The sequence below is a fragment of the Primulina huaijiensis genome, chromosome 15, assembly GCF_012295235.1.
Source record: "Primulina huaijiensis isolate GDHJ02 chromosome 15, ASM1229523v2, whole genome shotgun sequence".
Lineage (NCBI taxonomy): Eukaryota > Viridiplantae > Streptophyta > Magnoliopsida > Lamiales > Gesneriaceae > Primulina > Primulina huaijiensis.
In genome coordinates this window covers 1,285,961-1,310,851 of record NC_133320.1, presented here as the reverse complement: position 1 = coordinate 1,310,851, position 24,891 = coordinate 1,285,961, and the positions used below count along the sequence as shown (strand labels likewise).

Below are 24,891 nucleotides of genomic sequence, written 5' to 3'. Positions count from 1 at the left end.
CTCAAATTGGTTGGAAAATATTCGAACCAGTTTTAAACTTTCAACTTTCACACATATACTGTGTGGCATTTTGATACAGTGAACACGACATCATCTCAAAGATACTCACATAAATATCTATAACGAAAGCTCGTTACGTGTATCAACTTATAAATTTATTGGGTTTCATCTGTAAAAAAGCTTTGATTTATAAATTATTTTCCAAACTACTATTTTTGGGTCCAAAGTTTAATCCAGTTAAAGCCCAGAAAAAAGCCCACTACAACAGGCGCCAACATCAAGCACTTTTTTCCCGCCAAACAAATCCAACCCTTTTTCGTCTCCGTTCCACTTCCCTCTACAATCGACTTCTTCGCAAATTCTGGCGGGTTGGGTTGAAGATCATGGCTTCCGATTCTCCTCCAGCAAACATCAACGGCGGTAATTTGTTTATTTACAGTTTTCTAATATTCATTTGGCGAGTTGATTGATACCAGGTTTTGTGGCGAATTACAGGTCCTTCTTCACCTGATGATTGGGAAACAAGCCCGATTGGCAACACATTCTCATCCCCGGGAGACCCCAGACTTCCTAAGAGCGGCCGCCGTTCCTCATACACCACCCCGCCTCAGTCACAGTCGGATTTCCGCTTCGCTACCCCTGGTACTACTCCACCTACTTCAGGAGTGAATACTCGCCGTGGCCGAGGGAGGAGATCCTCCGCCGGTCCCATAGGTGCAGCCACCCCATCTTCCACTGACGATGCGCAGCCCTCGTCGGAGGCTGGTGACGCAGACGTAGACGAGGCCCCTCCTATGTACGTGTGGGGCACGAACATCAGTGTTCAAGACGTTAATGCTGCGATTCTGAGGTTTTTGCGGCATTTCAGGGAGAATCCTCAGCAGCTTGAGGGAAAGTATATGATGGCTATAAACCATGTAATCGAAATTGAGGGCGACTCACTTGATGTTGATGCGCATGACGTGTTTGATTATGATAGTGATCTTTATGTTAAGATGGTTAGATTCCCTCTCGAGGTTTTAGCCATTTTTGATATCGTGCTAATGGATATGATCAGTCGAATTAATCCTTTGTTTGAGAAACATATACAAGCTAGAATTTTCAGTCTTAAAAGCTCAACTTCCATGAGAAACCTCAACCCATCTGGTCAGCTTCAATAATTGTTTTAACTCACTCCATTAAATTTACACACCAGCCCTGGGGTGAATGAAACTGCTTACTTTTTTTTTTTCAATTAGATGTTGAGAAGATGATTTCTTTGAAAGGAATGATTATTCGGTGTAGTTCCATCATACCAGAGATTAGGGAAGCGGTGTTTAGATGTCTGGTCTGTGGTTACTGCTGCGAACCTATAGTCGTTGATAGAGGTGATTGGTTGGATCATTCTCTTTCTAGTTTTACACCCACATGTCATATCAATTTTTTGTGAGCTAATTTTGGTAATCAACTTGCTAACTTTCTGGTGCCAGGAAGAATTAATGAACCAACTATTTGTGGTAAGCCAGAATGTCTTTCAAGAAACTCAATGACTCTTGTTCACAACAGATGCAGGTGATTTTTTTATTTATCTTGCTACTTCTATTTGATTGTTCTAAATATCATGGAACACCATTGACTGTTTTTTTCTATGGAAAATTATACATTATAGGTTTGCTGATAAGCAAGTTGTGAAACTCCAAGAAACACCAGATGAGATCCCAGAGGGAGGGACACCTCACACAGTGAGTTTGTTGATGCACGACAAGCTAGTAGATGCTGGCAAGCCAGGTGACAGAGTTGAGGTCAGATAATTCACAGTAACTTGGTATTGAAGATATTACAAGCTTCATTTTCAAGCTATAAACTTCTATTATTTTCTGATCTAAAATGCTGCTTTTTCTGTAAGGTTACTGGAATTTATAGGGCTATGAGTGTCAGAATCGGTCAAACACAAAGGACGGTAAAGTCAATTTTCAAGGTAAGTATGCGTGTTTTGATTTTTGCATTTTTTTTGTTATTAATGATATCTAAAAATTTTGATGATATAAATAAATACAAAGTTTTATAAATTTATTAGATTTTTGATGGTGGATAAGATATGTCACACCAAAGACACCAAAGTTGGTTAGTCCATAGATGACTATCTTAGACATGAAATGGTATTTTGATTTGACATGTGTTTTTCCCTTGTTTTCAGACTTACATTGACTGTCTTCATGTAAAGAAGACTGACAAGTCAAGAGTGGATGTGGAGGATCCAATGGAAACTGAAAATGGAGTTACTGGGAAAGACAAAGAACCTGTTATTAATTTTGAAGACAAGGTACTTCTAAATCTTATCAACAGTGATAGGAATTCCGCGATCATTGTTCGGATAATATTCCTTCAGTGTGTTTTAGGTGGAGCAATTAAAAGAGCTATCAAGACAGCCTGATATATATGAAAGGCTGACAAGGTCTTTGGCACCAAACATATGGGAGCTTGATGATGTAAAGAAAGGCCTCCTTTGTCAGGTGATTTAGCATCCTATACTGATATCATTAGTTTTTTGATTTCTTTATATTATTTATATTGTTCAAGTGGCATATCCGTAGCTTTTTGGTGGGAGTGCATTGCAAATGCCATCTGGAGCTAGCTTCAGAGGTGATATCAACATACTCCTGGTGGGTGATCCTGGAACTAGCAAATCACAGCTGCTCCAGTACATTCACAAGCTATCTCCTCGTGGTATTTATACCAGTGGAAGAGGAAGCTCAGCGGTGGGGTTAACAGCTTATGTCACAAAGGATCCTGAAACTGGTGAAACTGTAGGTTAACTAGGCGATTTTATGATTTTTAAGTTCATACTTCATGGCCACATTGAGAATGCAAACCTTATCTGAAAATTAACTCTGTAGGTCCTGGAGAGTGGGGCCCTGGTGCTGAGCGATAGAGGCATCTGTTGCATTGATGAGTTTGACAAAATGTCCGAAAATGCAAGAAGCATGTTACATGAGGTAAAATTCATAGCATTTTCTGTCATGCCAATGATCAGGCTATTGAAGTAATTTTGTTTTAAAGTTGACCACATGATATAACTCAACGTAATCTTTTCCGTTGACTTTCTTGTATTTTAAATCTAAATTTTTTATCAGGTAATGGAGCAGCAAACTGTTTCGATTGCAAAGGCAGGGATTATTGCTTCTTTAAATGCACGAACTTCTGTACTGGCATGTGCCAATCCCATTGGTTCACGTTATAATCCTCGGTTATCTGTGATTGATAATATACACCTTCCTCCAACACTATTGTCTAGGTAAATACTTTGTAGGTATTAATTTTCATACTTTATCAGATGGTGTTAAGCATTGATTGTTGGGTCATACTTGCATAACTCCAATATTATTGTTTTTCTCTTAATGATTGTTATATTTTAAGACCTAATTTTCATGCAATCAATCTACTTACATGCACAATGGCACTGAATTTTTTAATTATGCCTGGTTTAGTTGGTGGTATTTGCTTGAATGACTGACTTGCCTGACTGAATAATAGTTAACTATTTATCCCGACTTAAACCATTATACAGGTTTGATTTGATCTATTTAATTCTCGACAAGGCCGATGAACTGACAGATAGGCGTCTTGCGAAGCACATAGTGGCATTGCACTTTGAAGACCCTGAAGTTCGGATCTTTCCTTTCTACTCTAATATCTATATTTATTTGGACTTTCATGGATATATGAGCCAACTTCGAATTTTTACCAGAATTCGGAGCAGGATGTCATTGACCTGCCGACTTTAACTGCTTATGTGAGCTATGCACGTAAGAACATACATCCAAAGTTATCTGATGAAGCAGCTGAGGAGTTGACGAGAGGCTATGTGGAGATGAGAAGAAGAGGAAATTTCCCTGGAAGCAGCAAAAAGGTAGTAAATGTATATTTCATCAACCATCATGGGTGCACGTATTTCAGATAATTTTGATGGGTAGACCATAAGATATTGTGAGAAGACAGGAAATGAAATGGACGAAAGCATAAGATTTTCTCCCAACAAGGGCTTCTGAGTTTAATTATAATGAGGGAAAGGATTTCCCTGGAGGGATTGAACTAATTGTATTTAGGTGGACCTACTCATTCACTTGCCTTCCTCTTACACTCACTAATTGAAGAATGCAAGATGCTCTGACCCCTACGACAATCCTATATGGAAAATGTGCAAAATTGCTATTTTTAAGAATTATCTATTACTTTAGGTCTCTAATTTACTGCTAGTCAAATGCATTATCGTTCTACAAGTCTCATTTAGTTGTTCATAAGTTTTGTAAAGTCAAATGTATTATCGTGGTCTCACATTTCGTACTATTGTTATTGTTTTGAACTCATTTAATGCTACAATTGTATTTTGAAGGTTACTTTTTGCTTGATAGGTATTGATGGTTCGTTTTATATGTTTAGTTGCTGGTGATCATGGCGATTTATGTCTATTTTTTCATCTTCCACAGGTTATTACTGCAACACCTAGACAACTTGAAAGTTTGATACGCCTCAGTGAGGCTTTGGCCCGCATTCGTTTCTCTGAATGGGTTGGTTAAGCTATACTTGGTGCCCCACACTTGAATTTGAAACACTTCATGGTTAACTGTGATCACTCATGCTCGCAGGTTGAAAAGGGTGATGTAACTGAGGCAATTAGGCTTCTTGAAGTAGCAATGCAACAGTCTGCAACAGACCATTCAACTGGTGCGTCCTTATTCTCCACAATTTTTTCCTGTATCAGAGGTATATGTGCCACCGTTGCCAAGAAATACAGCAAAAAAGAGGACGCTTTATCACAGCTGGCTCTTATACAAGCGTGGCTATTCTTTGCTGACCACATCAACCAAGTATAATAGGCTAAAACATGCTTACTGTTTGACAGGCACCATTGACATGGATCTCATCACAACTGGGGTTTCAGCAAGCGAAAGGATGAGAAGGGAAAACTTGGTATCAACCACCCGCAACATAATAATGGAAAAGATGCAGCTTGGGGGCCCATCAACTCGGTTGTTGGAGGTATGTAAAGTTTGTACACAATGTTAGTCCTTCTTGTGCATGAAATATCTGCAAGCTGATTGGACTTATATATATGAATTTCAGTTGCTTGAGGAACTGAAAAAACAGAATCCTGGTGAAGTCCACTTGAACGATGTAAGACCTCTTAACATTCCTGTGCATAAATTGCAAACGTTTGGATTCTTGTTTGGTGCATGTGAATAAAGAAACGTTTTGAAATATGCCATTTATGTTTTATCAGCTTCGAAACGCACTTGCTACTCTTTCAACCGAAGGATTTGTAGCTGTTCATGGTGACAGTGTAAAGAGAGTGTAATAGAATAGCGTGGTAAAATTGGTGTGTAAAGCATGTGAAGTTCAATTGTAAGGCCACACGTCTGGCGAGTAACTGGAATGGTCGGAAGAAAATCCATCTCACCTTACGCTACTGTTTTACCGGCCATGAGCTGTATTAAGTCGTCTATTCTGGCACTTTTAAGGAATTCGCAGGTGCCGTCAATTCGAGTTACACCTAGCAGTGAATGGAGGGGAAAGGCTTCATGCTATGTTCAAATTGTAATTTTTTTCTGTCGAGTAGTGTGCTAGTTCTGTTTTAAGTGTTGAGCAGATAAGAACACAGGAGACAATGCTGTAGGAAATCCGGATGCTATGGTAGTTGGGGGATATTTAAAATTAGGTTATGTATCTCTATCTAATCTAATTCTTTAATAACATATATGGTTCTCATAATCACCCTACATCGTCACCGTCATTGGAGCATACCCGGCGTTTATGAGATTTGGTCTATTTTTCACTTAAACGAATTGTTCCAAATGGTAATGAATGGACAACAACAGGATAGAGAAAAACAATAGTCGAACCAATTTAAAGAGCATACATAAAGAGATAGGAAGCAGAATATGAAGCTAATTTCATAGAGAGAATAATTTGTGTAATGTGTCACGACATTTTCTTCTTATTCTTCTAAATTTAAAAGCGTTTTCACATGGAGATTTTGGCAGACACAATTACACAGATAAATAAGTTTTTGGCATTGGCCGAGTGATACTTCTTAAAATACAGTCACTTTATGTACAAAACTAAGGAGCAAACAGCGATTCATATCCAACTGTGAGATGTTACTAAATGTTAACAGCTGCAACGGTAGAAACCAAGGAATCCACTCCACAAATATTGCGTCCTTGACAGATTTTATAATAACCCTTTTCTCCCCAGTGTGCTCCCCAAGAGTTCTTGATGATCCAATATGGTTTATCCTTGAATCGAATTGGTGCGTATCCGGCTGCACCATATCCAACCAACAACACACCATGATCAATCCTCTTTGAGCATATTAGCGGGCATGACACTCCCCTAATGTAAGTCTGCATGAAAGCTGCATTGATAGCCACTGCATTCGAGAGATACAAGTGTTATCACAAGGAAAAATTCTCAGCTAGAAATCCATAAACGAAGGTAATCATTTAATAGGACAGTAAAGAGGCTTCAGTTTTCTATGAAATCCGGTCTCCATAAAAAAGTAATAGGCAAACTAGATATTTTTTAAACCTATCTAGGCAAAAGAGAGTTCATGAATCATATCTTACTTCGTGCTCAATTATGTTAAACTAAACTAGATACGGATAAAAGAAATACCAGCAAGAGGGCCATTCTTGACCAGATTTGCAGCAATTTGTTGCTCATCGAGTGACACAACACTGAAGTTAGCAACCTTCGCAACGATCTTGCTCTTGTCAAACTTGCAGGATCCACGGTCAGTGCCAGTGTATGGGTAGTCATCTTCTCGCATGAGCCCTCCAGATTTAAGTGTATATTCTAATGCACTATTCATCAATCCTCCATTACAACCAGAGTCACATGCATTTTGTTCTTCTGGATCACACTGCAAAGTAAAAGCTCAGTTGATACGGTTAAAGAAGCAGTGACAGGTACATATGTTGATTTAAAGCACCAAACAATACTAAACAAGCAACAAGTGGGAAAGAGTCAGATTTCGAGAAACATCACGTTATAAGTCCTCTTAGTGAACAATCATTGAATGCTTCCTCCTGTCTAAAATAATGCCACTGATGATCCATCCACCTACTTTAAATCCAAATTTTCCCAAAATAAAAAGAAAATGACCCAAACCTTTGCATTGAAAACATAATTCGATATAAGTAGGTACAATGTTTAGGTCTGATGTCCGATGAGCTTAACAAAAAACCTAATGTTCTTCAACATTTAACTATAAATATAACAAAATAAGAGTATGGTATCAATTTTATGTTATACAAGCATGAAGGTCAAAAGAGAGAACCAAAACCATAAAATACAATATACCAGACTAACCAGCACTATTTGACAATACCAAAAAGCATTCACATGATGAAATATAAAAGTAATAATGGAGATTCGAACCTCATGGTCGCAATCAACAAGCTGTTGTTCACTAAGACTCACAAGTTTCCCCGTAGCCAGATAGTTTGCACCTTCTAATGCTCCTGTTGTACTGAATGACCAGCATGATCCACAAGTACCCTAAATATCACCATTCAAAATTATCAGTGCCATTCATATGCTTACAACTACCAAACTGAGAAACAAAATTCAGAAGCCAATATCTGAAAAAATCTCATAAAGTCGTAAAAAAAAATTGAAGATAGTCATGTAAATCGGTAAATTGATGTCAATGCCATGATTATTTCTAGTATGTAAGATATGTGGGAAACAATTAGCATACCTAATAATACACAAGGTGTAAATTATACAAATTCTCCCCAAAAATGATATCAGCAATCCAATGGAATATTCACTTGCGTTCCATCATTTTTACCAGAGCTATAGCAATCCTAAAACCGAATATTACCAAAAGAATCTAAAGCTACAAAAAATAACGGGATACAACGAAATGATTACATAATTTCTTTTTCATTATAACATAAATTGCTTTTGTGAAAATAAGATTACCAACAGCAAGCCCAGCCATAAAAGTTCGATTCGAAAAAAATCGATACCATTTTCCAATAAGCTCCAGTGAACACAACTGCAAAAATGTTCTCTAAACAATATGCTCCCATGTTGAATAGGCAAGGAAGATATGTAAATTCTCGCAGATGAACAAATAATTCAAGTATTCAACATCATGTTCCATCAATTTCCAAAAAAAAAAATTGATATGTACCTGATTTTTAACCGGCGTGACGGCACCGTGATCTCTCCAGTCAAAATCAGTCGGAAGGTCGTTCGTGGGCAGTATCTCAGCCTTGTGAGCGTCAACAGGGAGACGAAGTTTCCGATTCACGCCAAGTAACTGACTGCGGAACTCAGAGCGAGTGAGATCCGAGAACACAGTGACGCCGTGCTCCGCGGAAGGGTCGAGCTTCTGATGGCGCCTCGCCCGGCGCATATTAGCCTTAAACACGGAAAACCTATGATCGTGCTCCTCCTGTGTTGCATATTTCTTGCCGAACTTCCTCTTGAAGAGCTCGAAGTGACGATCAGCGCCCAGCGGCTCTTTCTCACCATCGATGCCGCGATCGACGACTTGACGGATCAGCAGATCGTCGCCACTCCCGTGGATGTCATCACCGCCGGCGAGGATAAACGAAAACAACGCCGCGACGAGTGTAGCAGCCAAGAAGAGGTGCGCGAAGCGCGAAGCCATGAAGTAATCTCTCGAATGCGCAGATAAAGGGAAAGGTCAACTACATATAGAGAGTAAGGTATACCATACTTGGGGTCTGGGGATAGGATACTTGTACGTTTAAGCCACGCATTATTATTATTATTATCCTAAAATAAATAATTCCGACCGACCAAATTGGGATATTTTTTTAAAAACTATTATACAACAGAGTGATATTTTGAATTTGCTAAATATCCCCAGTTGGTGTAATTTCGCAAATGGTCCTTGTTAGAACGTAAACCATCTCTCAAGGCCATTAAATTTAGGGTCAAGTTTGAAGTTGCATATTGAGTTTTGAATTATTGTAATTGTAATTTACAAATAGTTTTTAAAATTAAATAAAGTGTATGAATGATGTTACAATTTCAAATTCATACATATAACATTTTTTTTCTTAAATTAATATTTAATATTATCATTTTCTCAAGATTTTAAATCAGCAATATTTATATGTTAAAAAAAGTTGCAATTAAATTATGATCACATGCAAAACCACAATATGATCTGCTCAAATAATTTCTTCACCGAAGTTATTTACAACAATTAACCGATTTAACTAGTGTAATTTGCTGAATCTCTCATCAACAAAATTAAGGAAGCCATAAGCCAAAGCAAATAGCAAAGCTACCAATAGAAACAAAGTAATAAAGCGAATCAAAACTTGGCGATCTGATGGAGATTTACAACGATCACACCAATATTGATGAACTCGGTTTCCACAGTCGTAGCAGAAACTGATCCCACATCTGCATCCAAATACTAACGTGATTCATAAAAAAAAATCAAATAAAAATATATGAACCAAATTTATACGTACTGACCTGCATTTCACAATCATACAGCCACCCGCAAGTTCGACGAAACGCTTATGCGAGGGGCACCTCTTCCAGCGCTTCAGCGCGGCCAGCCTTCTCAAAGCTACATCATTCCCATCCCAAAATAAGCCGCGCTCTTTACACCTCAGCCACGGGTGCCAAACCGTCTTACACCGGAAACAAAACTGCCTCTTGCATTTCGGGCATCTCGACTTCCTCAGATCTCCACCACACTCGTTTAAGATCAGGACATTGCAATCTCTATGCGGGCAATAACACATTTCCCAACCCATGACCGACGCTTCGCATAGCACGTCGCACCACCGCATGAAGAGAGGAGGGCCGATGAGCTGGGAGCAAGCGAGAGGGTCGAGCATGTGATCGCAGTTAGGAGCCGGGCATCTGATGCGTCCGGAGTTACCATCCTCGAGCTTGACACGGATGTACTTGATTACGCAGTCGGTGCAGAAGGGGTGCACACATTTGTCGCTGTTTCTGAATTTTTTGTTGGGATTCAACATTGGCTCGATGCAGATTTCGCATGTGAATTCTTGATCAACACCCTCAAGGTGGAGTTTCAGTTCTTCTGCGAGGCGAGGTGGGGGTGGATTATGGGCACGAGTATTAACGTTTCCCATTTGTTTTTCGGAGATTTAGAAAAAAAAACAAGAAGAAGAAGAAGAAGAAGGTGAGTACAGAACCACAGATGAAGCTAGTTTTATCGTAATCGGGATATTGAGAGAAGATTCGATCGTATTATCTTAACAATAAATCAAAGAATCTCCCGTTGACAAGCTAGCTAGGTAACAATATTATCAACGAACTCCTAATTTGAGGAATTTATTAGATCGCTACTAAAAGAATAGATGTTAAAAATAACAAGTTTGCAACTTTATTGAACGAACACGATCTTCTAAAATGGAATATCCTGAAAGGAAAAAACCCCGGAGATTTTTAACAATATATATATATATATATATATGGTAATTTTGACAATAAGAATATCTTATTATACAAAACATACTAACATATATAAATTGTTTAAAATAAATTCATTCAAATACTTTAGCAATTTATTTTTAAAATAAGATATTACAGCTTATAAGCTCTTAAAACAAATTGAAAGAGCTTATAAGTTGTTTTACATAAGTTTAGTCAAACACTCTAAATTTTGTTTCAATTTAAATTATTAATTGTGATTATCTAAATTTTTATGGTATATTATTTTTTGCTTCAATTTTTATATTTGAATTTATTTATTATTATATTTAATTTTTAAAATATTAACAAGGGAGTGGGTTTTTTCAGAAATAAAATTGATGCATTTTACAGTGATCAAATCCAAAGATCGTGTTCTTGTTTTTTGGATTTATTGATCAAATTTCAATTAGTTTGAAGAAAATGGTAAGTATCTTATCTCAAATATAATTAGAGTACAACAATGTTAGTTTGATAACTTCAAACCTGAACAGCATCAGACGTCATCAACCATATGCAATTTAGTAAAAGAGTGGACATATTGTGAGATGTTTACCTTTTTGTGTTCCTCTGCTTTACTAGCAGTGTCTCTGTCTTAGGTAACTTTTGCAAATTTATGAAAGAAAAATTCATAATCACTGTGAAAGGATATAACAATTTGAACATCATGTCAATGTGGTCATATATGGACTATTACATAATGTTGTCACAAATTTCTTTCTGTGGAAACAATCGTTCTACAGACGAACAAATCCGATGGTCTCACATTGCATAGACACGTTAACTACTTCTACAGTATGATATGCTATGGCTTTCCCTTCAATTCACTCAGCATTAGTCTCATCTTCTTTCCCGGATTCTGGCGCACAAATTACTTCAGATGCGCGAAAACCCGAATCAGAATCTTTCACATATGATTGATCCCATTTTCACCTCCAAGAAGTCCAATCAAAACTTTCAAAGCCTTCACGGCTTCATCATTCTTCAGCACTTGATCTCTCGCTTTTGCAGGAGTAATCTTTGCCAACACTTTGAGCCCATTTTGGCCTTCATCATTCTTCAGCTGTTCATTACCATCTTCATCTTCCTCCACTATTTGTACAACTTTCTTTTTAGTCTCTTCCAGATTTTCCTCTTTAAGTTTGTCACTTTCTTTCTTGTTCTCTAGGAACTCAATCAAGCCTTGGAGAGCACGGTCAGGATCGTCGCTCTTCAACAACTGCTCTGCCACTTCGGCAGGAGTCACTTTACTTTCCCCTATCAATACCTCTGCCCCCGATAATAGGGGGTGATCCAAGTCTCCAAGATAGTTGGTGGCGAGCATTTTGAAGCCACGGGGCGTGCAGTATGACATGTGGATGTGCACGTCCATACGTCCAGGGCGTAACAAGGCCGCATCTAGCTTATCTATATGGTTCGTGGTGAATATGATGATCCTTTCATCTCCACAGCTTGACCACAATCCATCTGTGAAATTCAGCAATCCTGACAAGGTAACCTGCAGTGAACAACACTAAACATAAGTTTTTCTTCTGGGACAGATTATCTTGGATAGATAAAAGCAATTGTAAATCATAATATGATTGCAAAAATCCACATATTATTCACATATTTCTAAGTGGAAGTCCGGAAAAGTTGCCTTGGGTTCTTGAATTTGATCATGATGGGAAAACCTTCTTTCAGGCTGTGTTGTTTTCCTTTCGGACAGATTGATTGATGCATCGATATCCTCCACCACTAGTATGGATCGGTTTGCAGTCCAAAGTAGCAATCTCCTCAGATCCGAATTGGACCGTAGATCAGTCAGTTCCAAGTCATAAACATCAAATTTCAGATAATTGGCAATTGCAGCAATCAAGCTCGATTTCCCTGTCCCCGGAGGCCCGAACAATAAGTACCCTCTTTTCCACGCCTTCCCCACTTTCCTGTAAAACTCTTTCCTCTTAACAAACCTTTGAAGATCATCAATTATCGTGTTCTTCAGATCATCATCCATTGCTAAAGTTTCCAAAGTTGCTGGATGATCAAGATTCACCGATTGCCATGGAGTTTTAGGTGGATAATGACGAACCCCATCACTTTTCAAAGTGTGCAGTTTCAGGGTCCTTTTTTCCTGTTTTGCAACTTTGGATCTTTCCACAATATAAGGTAAGTATTCATCAAGAACCTTGTTTTTGTGCTTCTTGTGAAAGGTTAACTCCAAGAATTTAAATTCAACTTGCATGGTGGAATGATAGTCATCGTATCCAACATGTCGAGGTTGATTTTTTTGATGGACTACTCTCCATTTCATTTGGAACCCATGAAATGTATCCATGAGATCTTCGTTTCCTCCCATTGTAACTTGGATGTTCTGCTCTTTCTCAGGGATTGATGCTTTGAATCTCTTGGTGAAGGGGCCGATTAACGTGCCTAAGTAAATTTCTGCAGCGGTGAAAAGCTGGTTTTTCGCTATGCCGTCGAATTCCTCTATGGTTATGGTCATGTCGTTGCTGAATGTGGCGAAGAAATTGCGGGATTTGATGGCAAAATACCGACTGAACTCCGGTGGTATGAAGTCTTTGGCCACTGATCGGACTAACATGGCGGTGGCCGCAACCGAGGCAGCCGTTGAGACCAGTGTTTTTGTTGAAGGTAATTCAATCTTTGAAAACATTGAATTACTCGATTTGTTAAAAATAATTTATGGGAAATTTCTGATTCTAAAAATTCTTGAGGTGGGATTATTGACTTTAATGTAAGGAAATGGCAGAGTTCTTGAATTTTAAGGAGGTTTTTGTATTATATGTAATGTGATGATAGTTTGAAGTGCTATTACATTGCTATCCTATAAATTGTCAAGAAAGTCTTTTTCTTCTATATATTTTTTAATAATTTTATGAAAAATTACTTTAATTGATTGCTTTTGAGGAATCTTCCTCCGGCATTTCCTCGAGTAGGTTGGTTTATGTTTTATATATATTTGATGATTGACTCGTAGAGTCGACCTCTGATTCCACAAGCCATTGGGTCATTATTTAAACGAGACTTTCTAGGAAGTAGGCATCGGTCCATCACCATCTTATACGTTGAGACTGAATAATATTTTTTAACTAAAAAATGATATTTAAAAAAAAGATATTTAAATATTTTCCTTTTATATTGAGTTAAATAACATATATTGAACTTTAAAAAAAATCATATTTACATATTCAAATATCGTTTAATTTGCGACATGACAAGTTTTTTCTCCATTGTTCAAGAATTTTTTTTCTTGCCCATCCAATACTCCTCTTTAACATGCACAAATAACAAGTTTCCATCCTAAAAAATAAATAAGAAGTCTGTAAGTAATATTTCTTTGAGATTTGGAGAAATAAGAGGATTTGAGAGATGTTATCTTTTCACTCAAAAGTGATAGTGGAAATAGAAGAGAGACGAGATCATGCTTGTAGCCCAGTTATCTCACCTTCTGTCGGATTAGTCGGTTCCCCGGGTTCGAGCCCTCCTCCCCGCGTGTGTTGTAATAAAAAATAAAAAATAAATAAACAGAAGAGAGACGGAATGACAAAGTTTAAAGTCATTCACTTGGTAACACATAAAAGAATTCTTTCGATGTTCATTTATTTGAAGAGCAAGTCACTCACATATCAAGATAAATGTTATAGATTAGATTAGCAAGATTTTATAATATATAGGTGTTAAATCTATGTATGACCAATCAAATCAAGTAAGTTTTGACGTATATAACATTAAGATAATTTAAATAATACCGTGGTTAAGATATTATATATATGTGTAAGAAATTCAATTTCATTGTCTCGTGAGTTCTATAGTCGAAAATCCACTTCATATTTACAATTTGTTATCCAATGTATTACCAAATGCTAACAGAATTTCTCATGATTGATTCTATTGTTTTTTACCAGATGCGTATCGAGACCAAATGTCACGCCCCGAGACCGAGGTTAGTTNGTTTTTTACCAGATGCGTATCGAGACCAAATGTCACGCCCCGAGACTGAGGTTAGTCGACACCGGCATTATTCAACAATCACATAATTGCTAAACAACAAGCCTCGTAGTACAGTATAAACCAAAACCAGTTTATATCATAAATACCATAAAAATGGAATCGTCTTTACAATAGTAGCTCTAAAACGATAAAAATCTGCGGAAGCGTTTACGACTTGAATTAAAAACTCACAAGAACCTATTCTTAATTAAAATTCTTCATGCGTCCACTATCAGTCTAAAAACTGGTGTCCGATTCTTCTTTCTCTATTTCTTCTTCTGATTTATCTGTGGAGGGTAGAGTAAGGGGTGAGTATTTTGAGAAATACTCAGCAAGTGGGGGCCGTTCGAGCACAATATAACAACATGCATAAAATTTCGAAAACACATGACTTGCATAACATCATCCGTATCACATGCATAACTTTCACCAAGCACTGAGATTCATCTACTTTTTATGGTTTACTGATATCAGTCCCTAATTTTTACTCCTCTAAGGGGGCGAGGCCGTATAGCGGTTATATCCCCCACCGCGTAAGGGTACGTCATGGTTGGGATTCCCACCCATATACAGTCGACTCCTCACAGTGCTTAAAACCGTATGACAAATACAAGAAATGAGTAGAAGAAGAATTGTACTCGACGAATTTTCGAAAACAACATATGCATAAAATCGAAATTTCAACTTTAAAACAAGCCCACTTACCTTAGATCTTGAAGAAAACAAGAATAATTCGAAAACATAGAAGAATCATGTAATCGACATTTCGAGAACGTAATAGCACATCTATCGAAAAATCATCCGCCTTGTAAAATTTCTGCGACTTAATGAACCGTTGGATCGGGCTTAAACTTTAACAGTACGTTCATAAGTACGTCAAATAAATTATGAACGGTGGAGATTGGGTTTGAAAGTCTCTTTAACCTGTTAATAGACGAAAACCGTAGGTATATGCTATTTTCGCATAGAATCTGAGCAGTTTTCTTGCGAAGGATATAAACGAAAAACTAACCGTTGGATTTGGCTGAAATTTGGATATGTTATTTGAAACATATGGAAGCATATTCTGAACGGTGGAGATCGGATTCTAATCACCCGAGAGAGAAACAAATATCTGAACATGCACAGAATTTTGATGACTCGTGCAGAATTTTTGGGAGAGGATTTCAAAAATATGGAGCAAAAACTCGAAAATTGATGTGTAAATTTTGAATGAGAGCTTCTCCTATTTATAGGAGTGAGGTGAAAATCCTACCATAATTCGATTGATATTCTTTCCAAAATTTGGAGATGCCCCTTCTATAAATTTCGAGATACTTCTTCCTTAAATATTGAGATGCTTCCCTGTTGAGAAAAACTACCTTGTATGCAATATATCCTTCTAAATTAGGTAGATGTCCAGCCTTAATTTATCGTGTATCTTGCACTGGATTTCGATTTTCATGTATTATTTATATTTTCAAATTTATTATAACTCGAAAATAAATTTTTATATATATCTATATTTAATTAATTACATATTCGAAAATTTGGGTTCTCACACCAATTGCATTTCATTTGATTGTTGGGCAAGTTGAAACCCACGATTGGATGGAAAGAAAATGAGAGTTTTGGTTGCTTTCATTTCTTTCCAAGTACATTTACACGTGGTCTCGTTTAATTGGCCTTACTCTACTAGTAAGCTTAATTATTCAACTTATGGTTTGGTGTGGACTCATGCCGATTGGATCTTCATTATTATGAGCTAAAAGTCAAAACTAAAATTAAACGTGTATATTATAATAAATTGAGTTTTCATTTTATCGTTTTTACGTTTTGAACACTACTTATTAAATATTATTAAAATATTTCAGCTCATCAGATTTTCAATCCGTCCGGATTGTTTGTGTCATTTTTATAAAAGATCAAGGTCTATGATGCCTTAATCTTCAAACAAAAAAAGTGTATATTTTTATATTTTACAGTGCAAATAACTCCTTTAAAAACTGAAAATGAAAAGGCAAAGAAAGTTCATGAACAGGTAACGAGCCGTACAACAATTTAAGCAGCCTACACAGAAACAACGTTCCAGTAAAATACAATAAGCGACGTTCTCGAAAAATAAAATCTAAGCTTGAAGAAACAGAAATATGAATCGAGGAACTAATTAAAAGCTCTCTTCAATTTATGAAAACTAGGTGTTAATGGCCCTGGTGTATATCTGTGGCGAGAATGAGCTCACAACACACCATTCCGATCGCGCCACTAGACATAGTCCCTAATTGCCTTCCTCGCTAGCATCTGCAAGCAAATACAAAATCAAAGCAATAATCACTATGTCATTCAAGATCATTCAACAAAAACACACCCATGAATATACACATCCTGATTTTGCTTTGAGACAGGGAAAATCACAATGAAACGTCTCATATGACTAACTTTAGGATATAAAAATGATGAGATCACATGCATCTAAAAGTTGATGAAAGAGAAAGGATAAAATGCATTTCACATCCTTGTGAAATATCGGAAAGGCGTAAAAATGTAAAGATCTTTTCGAAGTCTGTTTTTAAAAGTCAGGCACATTTGCCCTACTTGCAAAGAGGGTATGTATTTTTTGGTTATTGAGTGCTAAATGGTAATTGCCCCAAAGAAAAGCAAGTCCTGAAGTGATCCACCAAAATAAGTTCAGGCAAGAAACCAATATCACAAAACCACTCGAACAAATTTGGTTAAAAGCTTGTTGTGCTACCATTGGTTTAGTCACCCTATATTATTACATTATTAAATTTAATAACAATTTAATAACAATAAAAGTAACAGTACCATAGCTGCTTTGAAGCTGCTGCTACAGGTCACTCTCTTTTGGCCTTGGAGAGAGACTTCTTCCTCTGTCCAAGCATGTACCCGTACATATGGGGACTCCCCGGAACGTAAATTCCCAAAATCAAGACCGCATTGTAATAATAATCAAACGAGAAATTCCATTTATTGGGCATTCTCAAGCTGTATTTATCAGATTCCAGTATATACGGTAGCGCACTGTAGATCAAACCCACTTCACTCGTGATTCCAGACGGGTAAAGTAGAAGAAAAGTACTGTACCTGAGCCAAAGCAGCCAACCCGGAGCCGACCCGAATGCCTCTTTCAGTCCGAAGAAAGAGTATCGTATGATTTCGGTGATCGACCAGCTTATCACCAAGGATGAGACCAGAAAATGAGTCCGGATCTCAGGGAAGCTGTACAGAATGCCCCATGTGAGGTACAATCTGGAGCTGACCTGGGGAAGCGTGGCGCTAACCGGAGATCTGACCAGGCCGATCAAACTGTGGAGGATTTCGACGGCGGCGGCGGATTGGGCCAGCAGGAGGGGCGTTTCCACGGCGGAGTAGACGGATTGGTGGCCGGATTGTTTGAGGGTGGTAAGTGAGAGATAGAGTACTTTGAGCCAGCCGTAGAATACAATCCAGTTGTAGAGGGTAAGGTAGACTCGGCGGGCGGCGGCTAGTATTCCGGCCATCGGAATTGAGACTGAAAATTGGGATGAATTTGAAAGAACGCGGCGGGGTATAAAAAAGGGAGGTAATTAATAGATTTAGGTGGATGGTTCAACTACTTTGGGTCTCCATGAAACAACCTATCAGCATTACCTCAACCTCCAAACGCAGGATAAATCAATAGCATCCATCCTCTCTTCAAACCCTTTTAAAAATGGCATAAAACAAAAAATTTATTAAATTCTTCTATTCGTTGGATCTCCCATTTCGAAAAAAATTTATTCACGCGAAAATCAAAATTCTAGTGCTCAGAAAATTTATAGGGACGAATTTTATATATCGACCTCTCAAACTCTAACCATAGTCGTACTTGTATTTGATGAGATTGAAGTGAAAATTAAAAAACGCATTCTCTTGTTGTTATAAATAATGATAAAATTCAGTTAATAAATAATAAATACAATAAATATACAATAAATAATATATTACATAAAAAAACAAACCAATAAATATTTTAATTAATTATATAAATAATAATTGTCAAACTATTTTAGAGGAAAAAAATATATAAAATTTGTATAATCTAGTTTTCGGATAATTTTTTGTCAATTAACAAGATAGCTAGCTCATTTAGTCATTTTTTGTTATATTATTGATCGAATATAAGTGTTTATTAACTTCAACTTTAATAAGATTCTTTCTACTTATGTCACTTTTAATAGAATAGTTAACAAAATCTTATAGGTGATATTAGTATTTGTTCATAAGTCATTCAGTTTTGCCAAACACTTTAGCATCTAAAAAAATTGTTGAAGTTCTATACAATACTTTATCAAGCTAGTTAAAGACTAATTTGTTAATTTCTCCAAACTCAACAAATGTCCCAAAATCTATTGATATTATTTAAACCGAGCGAGTTTGATCAATTATATATATATATATATATATATATGTGTGTGTGTGTGTGTGTTGAATTCTATCAAAGACCAAGCCCTGACATCCTCCTTGGCTTCATAAAAAATCCGATGGCTTCATAAAAGATCCGACCCTGACTCTAACCCACTCATTCTTATACATGTCAAATTCGTCTCCTTCCGCCCACATTAGCAGATACATAGTTTAAGTGGCGGATTTTTCTTACCAATACTCGATATGGGATGCACTTGCGCTACGGATACACAAGACATGAACTATAGCACTGAAATAATCATGACTCAAAATAACAAATTGTGCAGTTCGAATGGTAGGATAAGGAACCCTAAGCAAAGGGAAAATCATTCAAATCACACCCATTTTTTTTTATCGATCAGGTAATTTTTTCCTTAATAGAACAATAACACGTACATTAATAAGGATAATATCATGATATTATGTTGAAAAAAAACTAATTGCTCGAGTACGGACGCAATAACTAAGCTGATAACCATTGACAAAGATGTACGCGCGTGCAATCTGTCTTTTGAATAATAATAATTAATTGTGATTATGGGCTGAATGGTATCATTTGCCAGATAATTAATGCTAATGAAATTACTAAACGTGAAACCTAGTCTAGTGATATATATTCATCGACCGACGCATTAAAGTACAACTGACAGTGATAAATGCAATAGCAACAAACAAGATTTAATCAGGAACGAGTGATTTTCACTAACCGACGGATCGGCGTGTATTCATTACATTATACCAAATTAAAAGTACACACACAAATAACCTCACGCTATTGGGCATAATTGACCACAAAATGAGGGGGAAAAAATTTACTTCCGGTTCTTTCAATTGTTTATTTTGCCAAAAACGTAGTTTGTTATTGTGAGCATGTCTGAATATTCTCTTTGAGACATGGCAAAATAATCCATATTTAAAATGAAAAAAATATTTTTAAAATAAAATATAATAATTTTTTTATGAATCGGCCAGAGTTGATTATTTGTCTCACAAAATTGATATATGAGATAGTCTCACATTAATTTTTGTGTACTACTCTTCATCATACATCCCTTTTGTTCTCAATTCAAAAAACTATATATTTATTATTTTCTCACATATAGACCTACATCTGTTTCCTCAAAGTATGCTCAAGGGGAGAGGAAGACGCACGAAAAATTGTGCCTTCCTCGTCCTTCCAAGGGACGTGGAAACGGCACTCGCGGATCCGCGTGCGGTGATGTTGGTGTTTCTCGTGCGGAGAGTCTTTGCACGGTGAAGCTCGTTAACTTTTTTTCTTTTTTTTTTTAAAAAATAAGAACATCAACAATCGGATCAATTTAGCCATTTTAGATATCTTAAAAACTAAAGAAAAAGGAAAAAAATTAATTTAAAATTTTAAAATAAATTCGAAAAAGTGAAAAAAAAAATCTTATCATATCACAATCGTAAAAATATACAACAAAATTATCAACATGACATCAAAATCTTCATCTCACCAACTTTCTCAAACAATCGAACATGCTATAAAATGACGTCACTCTACCAATAATCTCCTAGGCTCACTTAACATCGCAAAGTTTATGCTCCTCTGGGCTATAATGTTTTTTGACCTTTCAGTGTTCCTTTTCATTCTTTATTTTTCTGAGTACCGATAAAACTCATTAAATCGTGTTACCCATTTTCATTAATTATCAAAGTGCGATGGTGTTATCGTGATACTTTGCTTATAAATAAGGCCTCAATATTTTTCCTAATGATGAAAACTGCTGATAGAAAACTACGTTAAAAATGTGATGATGATGATGATAATAATAATAATAATCCACATGTATTTTTGGTGTGTTGCAGTTTTGTATTTTCAAATATGACCAGAATCATTCTTGTACAATAACTTTTTTAATATATACATTCAATTTACCGATTAAAAAAAAAAAGTTTAAAACGTGATATAATCCAAGACTTCTAGACATTTAAAATAAAACATTAGGAATTGGACATGTGTTCGGACCCAGTTCTCCAAATGCTGCAGCAACCTTGCTACGTGGACGATGCCCAGTATCCAATCTTCTTCCCCTATCAGCTCACCAATCACAATGAAATTCACACACACTGTGTGTTTTTGCATGTGTTTGTGAGAGGTTTTTTTTATGTATTTACTTCCATACTACGAGCCATTTGTCACGATATAAATAGTAACTCTGCAAGTTTTCCCGTGAAAACTCACAAGCCAAGAAAAGCGGCCACCTCCATTTCAGTGATATTTCATGATTTTTCTGAGACCATAATTATTCAGATCTCCCAACTTTCTTGTGTTTGCAACTTTATTACCTTTCTTTTTCAAGATTCTCGCTTCTTCATAATCTTGATCTGTGTGTAAAAGTTAAAACCCTGATGGATACTTGCTCTGCAACATCAACACTGAAAGCCCATTTGGCTACAGTTTGTAGGAGTGGGATTTGCAACGGAGAAGATGGATTTTGGGGGGAGAAAATAAAAGGGAGTTTAAAGAACTGTATATGGGCTAACAAGCTTCGAAAAAGTTCGAGTTTGGGGAGAGATGGGAGGAAATTTAAACCTGGGGTTGCTTACTCTGTTCTCACCAGAGAAAACAGCCAAGAAACAGCGGTAACTATTCCATTCAACTTCATATTTCTTTCATTTCATTTTGGACCCATGTTATATTCTGGTGCAAATTTGAAAAGATTTGAGTCATTATTTTAGTTGATTAAGATAAGTATGTATGTTTCAGACAGTTCAATCACTAAGGATCGAGAGACGAAGGGCGGACCCGAAAAATGTGGCAGCCATTATTCTAGGAGGAGGTGCGGGCACGCAGCTTTTCCCCCTCACAATCAGAGCAGCAACACCAGCTGTGAGAATTATATATTTTTCATGTCCAAATTACACTTCGAATGAGTATCTCTTGGTACTGGGAAATTTGATTTTGTTAAATCTTTTGTTATTTTTCTTGTAAAAGTCATTAACAGAGTTAAAGATGGTATAAATGGCAGGATTCCTTGTGGGTTCATGTCATAAATTTTGAGAGAAGATTTTTGATGGACTCCAACTCGAGTTAATCCTTTTTCTTTTAACAATTTCGTCGAGTGCAGATGCCGAGTAGTAGTCACTCGATCTTTCTATCATGCAGCTTTTTGCTTGCTAGTATAGGGTGGTATTTACCTCTGAAATGAAAATAATTCGATTATCAACGACATGTAATTGTCGAGAATAAGAAACCAGATTTATCTCACCCCCCATTAAAACACTAAATTAGGCTCGTGGCACGGATTCGGGGTGAGACGGTAATGAACCCCGATTGATCCATACATCACCTGGTGTTGTAGTTTGAACGAAATCGTCCAGATTATGATGCATCGATATACGAGTTTAGTTGTTCAGCTTGATTACACGAGATGTCAGTATATGACATCCTTGTGTGATACAAATGGCAGGTTCCACTAGGAGGATGCTATAGGCTAATAGACATCCCAATGAGCAACTGCATCAACAGTGGCATTAACAAGATCTTCGTGCTGACACAGTTCAATTCTGCTTCTCTCAATCGCCATATCTCTCGTACATATACTGGGAATGGTATCAGCTTCGGTGATGGATGCGTTGAGGTGATCAAAACCTATATAAATATGAGTGTGTTTAAAGGGAGAACTTTTAATTAGTGTTTTTTTAAAAATGGTGCTTCAATAAAATTTGGTGATATGCCATTGGGTTTTACTTGTTTAGAAGTGCTCTATGGAGCCGACATCCGAAGGACAGAAAATCTGGTTTCAAGGTTTCTCTACTACTTCTCTTTGTAAAGTCACTTGAAAAGGCCCCCTATTTAATTAAGTAGTTTCTAAAGATTACTGGTTGTGCATAACTATCCCCCTAATTTGGAGATAATAGTTGAATTCTCAATGGATGTAGGTCTTGGCCGCGACACAAACAGCAGGAGAAATGGGGAAGCAGTGGTTTCAGGGAACTGCTGACGCTGTTAGGCAATTTCTATGGCTATTTGAGGTCAATCCTAGGAGCTTTAACATATCCAGTATTGTCTAATGGTTACTTCTCCCTCTAAAGTTTTTTTCTTGAATTCTCGTTGCTTGTTGAAACTGTGATTCTTTCAGGATGCCAAGGTGAAAGATATTGAACACATAGTAATACTATCAGGGGATCATCTTTATCGAATGGACTATATGGACTTTGTTCAGGCAAGCAGTCACACACACACAATCTCACGTGTATATAGAGTTGTAAATGTCGAATGTTTTTGTGTTTCCATGATATCAAGGTAGCTAATTATTTTGAAATGCTAAAACAGAACCACATTGACAGAAATGCCGATCTTACACTTTCATGTGTACCAGTTGATGACAGGTTTGTTTCTATCTTTTTTACATTTTTTATACTTATAAACCGATTTGGATTGAACCCAATTTCATCTCTCAGTCGAGCATCGGATTTTGGACTGGTGAAGATCGATAGCTCGGGTCAGATAACTCAATTTTCTGAGAAACCTAAAGATGCTGACAAGAATTCAATGGTATGCTACTGCATAAATGAGCTTTAAATTCTTGGCTACACGTTGGCTTGATAAGAAATGCACCACCAAAATATTTTAAATCATCAATATGACAAGTTTTGGAAAAGTAATTTCCCTTACATCATGTTTTCTTTCCGACTTCCTGCAGCAAATAGATGGTAAATTGATAGGATTATCTCCAAATGATGCTGCAAAATCTCCATACCTTGCTTCGATGGGAGTATATGCATTCAAGAAAGAAATATTGTTGAAGCTCCTGAGGTGGAGATACCCTACGTCAAATGACTTCGGCTCTGAAATCATACCCTCATCTGTCAGAGAACAAAATGTGCAGGTACCCAAGAAACTTTAAATTCATACAGCAATTATATTCAGTGCCTATCGTTGATTAATTATTATTTTTACAGGCATATATATTTAGAGATTACTGGGAGGATATTGGGACGATCAAATCATTCTATGATGCTAATTTGGCTCTTACGGATGAGGTTTGCATGTTGATCCTCATTGCTACTTATGTGAACTAGAAGAAAATTTATGTCATGCCTTGAGCCCACAATTCATCAGACATTGAGATTGACTTAGAACACATCAAGTTTAATCTGAAATTTGTTTATTTTAGAGACGCCCCGCGCCGCTCCATACACCTTGGATTTGTGGCCTAAACATAGTTACTGTAACCACGGCTGAGAAATTAGATATCCGGATGATGCACATAATTTCTTTTTTCCACGTTTCTGGAGTAATTTTATTCATTTTAATTATAGCTCGGTATGTCGGCATATTTCAACACAAAAAACATCATTTATCTATTAATTCAATGTTTCTTCGGATGTGAGCCAGCAACTCTATCCTTATTCCTTTCCTTTTGGCAGTTTCCAAGATTTGAATTTTACGATCCAAAAACACCTTTCTACACATCTCCTAGTTTCTTGCCACCAACCAAAATTGACAAATCCAAGGTAAGTTGTATCATTTGCCAATAACAATGTTGTCCACATGACCACATCGATTTAACTATCAATTATCTAATATAAGATATGCATTTTAGATTAAAGATGCAATAATCTCACACGGGTGCTTTCTACGAGAATGCACTGTTGAGCATTCCATAGTAGGGGAACGCTCTCGTCTAGACACGGGGGTCGAACTGAAGGTGACTAATAAACACTCTTCATTCTCAAGCATGAGCTATGATTTTTAGAATGCGAGGAAAAGAAGCCATCTTGTAAACTTACTTGATTGCCAAATCAGGATACTTTGATGATGGGTGCTGACTATTACCAAACAGAATCAGAGATTGCCTCTATGCTAGCACAAGGGAGAGTTCCAGTGGGGATTGGCAGAGATACAAAAATCAGGTTAACTAGTTTAACTGGATATTCAAACTTGTATTGTTCGTGTATCTATACATACTTATATATGTTTTGCATACGCGTGTATGTACGTGTGTGTGTGTGTCTATATATATA

The 24,891-nt window shown here is 36.9% G+C and overlaps 6 protein-coding genes across 7 annotated transcripts in view; 2 read left to right on the top strand and 4 right to left on the bottom strand.

The window, feature by feature from the left end:
• The first annotated feature begins 299 nt into the window (after positions 1-299).
• LOC140958530 (DNA replication licensing factor MCM4-like) lies at positions 300-5,615 on the top strand. The gene is made up of 18 exons (XM_073416013.1): positions 300-420; positions 496-1,146; positions 1,239-1,367; positions 1,470-1,551; positions 1,649-1,781; positions 1,886-1,957; positions 2,177-2,302; positions 2,379-2,492; positions 2,574-2,786; positions 2,877-2,975; positions 3,114-3,274; positions 3,548-3,644; positions 3,728-3,889; positions 4,467-4,547; positions 4,626-4,704; positions 4,883-5,019; positions 5,104-5,154; positions 5,261-5,615. The coding sequence occupies exons 1-18, from the start codon at positions 384-386 to the stop codon at positions 5,333-5,335; spliced, it is 2,499 nt and encodes an 832-aa protein (XP_073272114.1). The 5' UTR covers positions 300-383; the 3' UTR covers positions 5,336-5,615.
• Positions 5,616-5,909: 294 nt separating this feature from the next.
• Positions 5,910-8,741, bottom strand: LOC140959216 (cysteine protease RD19A-like). Its single transcript, XM_073417073.1, has 4 exons — positions 8,183-8,741; positions 7,420-7,539; positions 6,655-6,901; positions 5,910-6,409 (listed from the first exon to the last, which is right to left on the bottom strand). The coding sequence occupies exons 1-4, from the start codon at positions 8,663-8,665 to the stop codon at positions 6,141-6,143; spliced, it is 1,119 nt and encodes a 372-aa protein (XP_073273174.1). The 5' UTR covers positions 8,666-8,741; the 3' UTR covers positions 5,910-6,140.
• Positions 8,742-9,139: 398 nt separating this feature from the next.
• On the bottom strand, positions 9,140-10,371 carry LOC140960507 (E3 ubiquitin-protein ligase RSL1-like). Its single transcript, XM_073418795.1, has 2 exons — positions 9,508-10,371; positions 9,140-9,432 (listed from the first exon to the last, which is right to left on the bottom strand). The coding sequence occupies exons 1-2, from the start codon at positions 10,137-10,139 to the stop codon at positions 9,243-9,245; spliced, it is 822 nt and encodes a 273-aa protein (XP_073274896.1). The 5' UTR covers positions 10,140-10,371; the 3' UTR covers positions 9,140-9,242.
• Positions 10,372-11,118: 747 nt separating this feature from the next.
• Positions 11,119-13,345, bottom strand: LOC140958583 (AAA-ATPase At3g50940-like). Its single transcript, XM_073416084.1, has 2 exons — positions 12,119-13,345; positions 11,119-11,977 (listed from the first exon to the last, which is right to left on the bottom strand). Exons 1-2 carry the CDS (start codon positions 13,133-13,135, stop codon positions 11,387-11,389), a joined length of 1,608 nt encoding a protein of 535 aa, XP_073272185.1. The 5' UTR covers positions 13,136-13,345; the 3' UTR covers positions 11,119-11,386.
• Positions 13,346-16,464: 3,119 nt separating this feature from the next.
• Positions 16,465-18,243, bottom strand: LOC140958281 (very-long-chain (3R)-3-hydroxyacyl-CoA dehydratase PASTICCINO 2-like). 2 transcript variants are annotated; one of them, XM_073415668.1, is made up of 2 exons: positions 17,278-18,243; positions 16,465-16,741 (listed from the first exon to the last, which is right to left on the bottom strand). In XM_073415668.1, the coding sequence occupies exon 1, from the start codon at positions 17,970-17,972 to the stop codon at positions 17,307-17,309; it is 666 nt and encodes a 221-aa protein (XP_073271769.1). In that variant the 5' UTR covers positions 17,973-18,243; the 3' UTR covers positions 16,465-16,741; positions 17,278-17,306. The 2 variants fall into 2 exon arrangements, with proteins under 2 accessions (XP_073271769.1, XP_073271768.1); XM_073415667.1 differs by having other exon boundaries at positions 16,465-16,752; positions 17,278-18,237.
• Positions 18,244-21,014: 2,771 nt separating this feature from the next.
• LOC140958777 (glucose-1-phosphate adenylyltransferase large subunit 1-like) overlaps positions 21,015-24,891 on the top strand; it is a 6,861-nt gene continuing 2,984 nt past the window's right edge. The window contains exons 1-12 of the mRNA XM_073416344.1: positions 21,015-21,504; positions 21,629-21,751; positions 22,332-22,502; positions 22,804-22,896; positions 23,004-23,087; positions 23,198-23,253; positions 23,326-23,419; positions 23,568-23,753; positions 23,827-23,907; positions 24,295-24,381; positions 24,471-24,575; positions 24,674-24,810. Of these exons, the coding sequence (XP_073272445.1) occupies positions 21,271-21,504; positions 21,629-21,751; positions 22,332-22,502; positions 22,804-22,896; positions 23,004-23,087; positions 23,198-23,253; positions 23,326-23,419; positions 23,568-23,753; positions 23,827-23,907; positions 24,295-24,381; positions 24,471-24,575; positions 24,674-24,810 (1,451 nt within the window). The 5' untranslated portion in view covers positions 21,015-21,270. The remainder of the gene's footprint in view (positions 21,505-21,628; positions 21,752-22,331; positions 22,503-22,803; positions 22,897-23,003; positions 23,088-23,197; positions 23,254-23,325; positions 23,420-23,567; positions 23,754-23,826; positions 23,908-24,294; positions 24,382-24,470; positions 24,576-24,673; positions 24,811-24,891) is intronic.

What these genes read in the sequence shown, in the direction of transcription:
- LOC140958583 (XM_073416084.1), bottom strand. Translation starts at nt 13,135, where the DNA reads ATGTTTTCAAAGATTGAATTACCTTCAACAAAAACACTGGTCTCAACG. An exon ending in ATCAAATTCAAGAACCCAAG is followed by an intron (nt 11,978 to 12,118) that starts GCAACTTTTCCG and finishes TGTTCACTGCAG; the next exon opens with GTTACCTTGTCAGGATTGCT.
- LOC140958530 (XM_073416013.1), top strand. Translation starts at nt 384, where the DNA reads ATGGCTTCCGATTCTCCTCCAGCAAACATCAACGGCG. An exon ending in AGAAAGGCCTCCTTTGTCAG is followed by an intron (nt 2,493 to 2,573) that starts GTGATTTAGCAT and finishes GCATATCCGTAG; the next exon opens with CTTTTTGGTGGGAGTGCATT. An exon ending in CAAGAAGCATGTTACATGAG is followed by an intron (nt 2,976 to 3,113) that starts GTAAAATTCATA and finishes ATTTTTTATCAG; the next exon opens with GTAATGGAGCAGCAAACTGT.
- LOC140959216 (XM_073417073.1), bottom strand. Translation starts at nt 8,665, where the DNA reads ATGGCTTCGCGCTTCGCGCACCTCTTCTTGGCTGCTACACTCGTCGCG. An exon ending in TTGTTGATTGCGACCATGAG is followed by an intron (nt 6,902 to 7,419) that starts GTTCGAATCTCC and finishes TTTACTTTGCAG; the next exon opens with TGTGATCCAGAAGAACAAAA. An exon ending in CAAGAATGGCCCTCTTGCTG is followed by an intron (nt 6,410 to 6,654) that starts GTATTTCTTTTA and finishes TCTCGAATGCAG; the next exon opens with TGGCTATCAATGCAGCTTTC.
- LOC140960507 (XM_073418795.1), bottom strand. Translation starts at nt 10,139, where the DNA reads ATGGGAAACGTTAATACTCGTGCCCATAATCCACCCCCACCTCGCCTC. An exon ending in TGTATGATTGTGAAATGCAG is followed by an intron (nt 9,433 to 9,507) that starts GTCAGTACGTAT and finishes ATTTGGATGCAG; the next exon opens with ATGTGGGATCAGTTTCTGCT.
- LOC140958281 (XM_073415668.1), bottom strand. Translation starts at nt 17,972, where the DNA reads ATGGCCGGAATACTAGCCGCCGCCCGCCGAGTCTACCTTACCCTCTAC.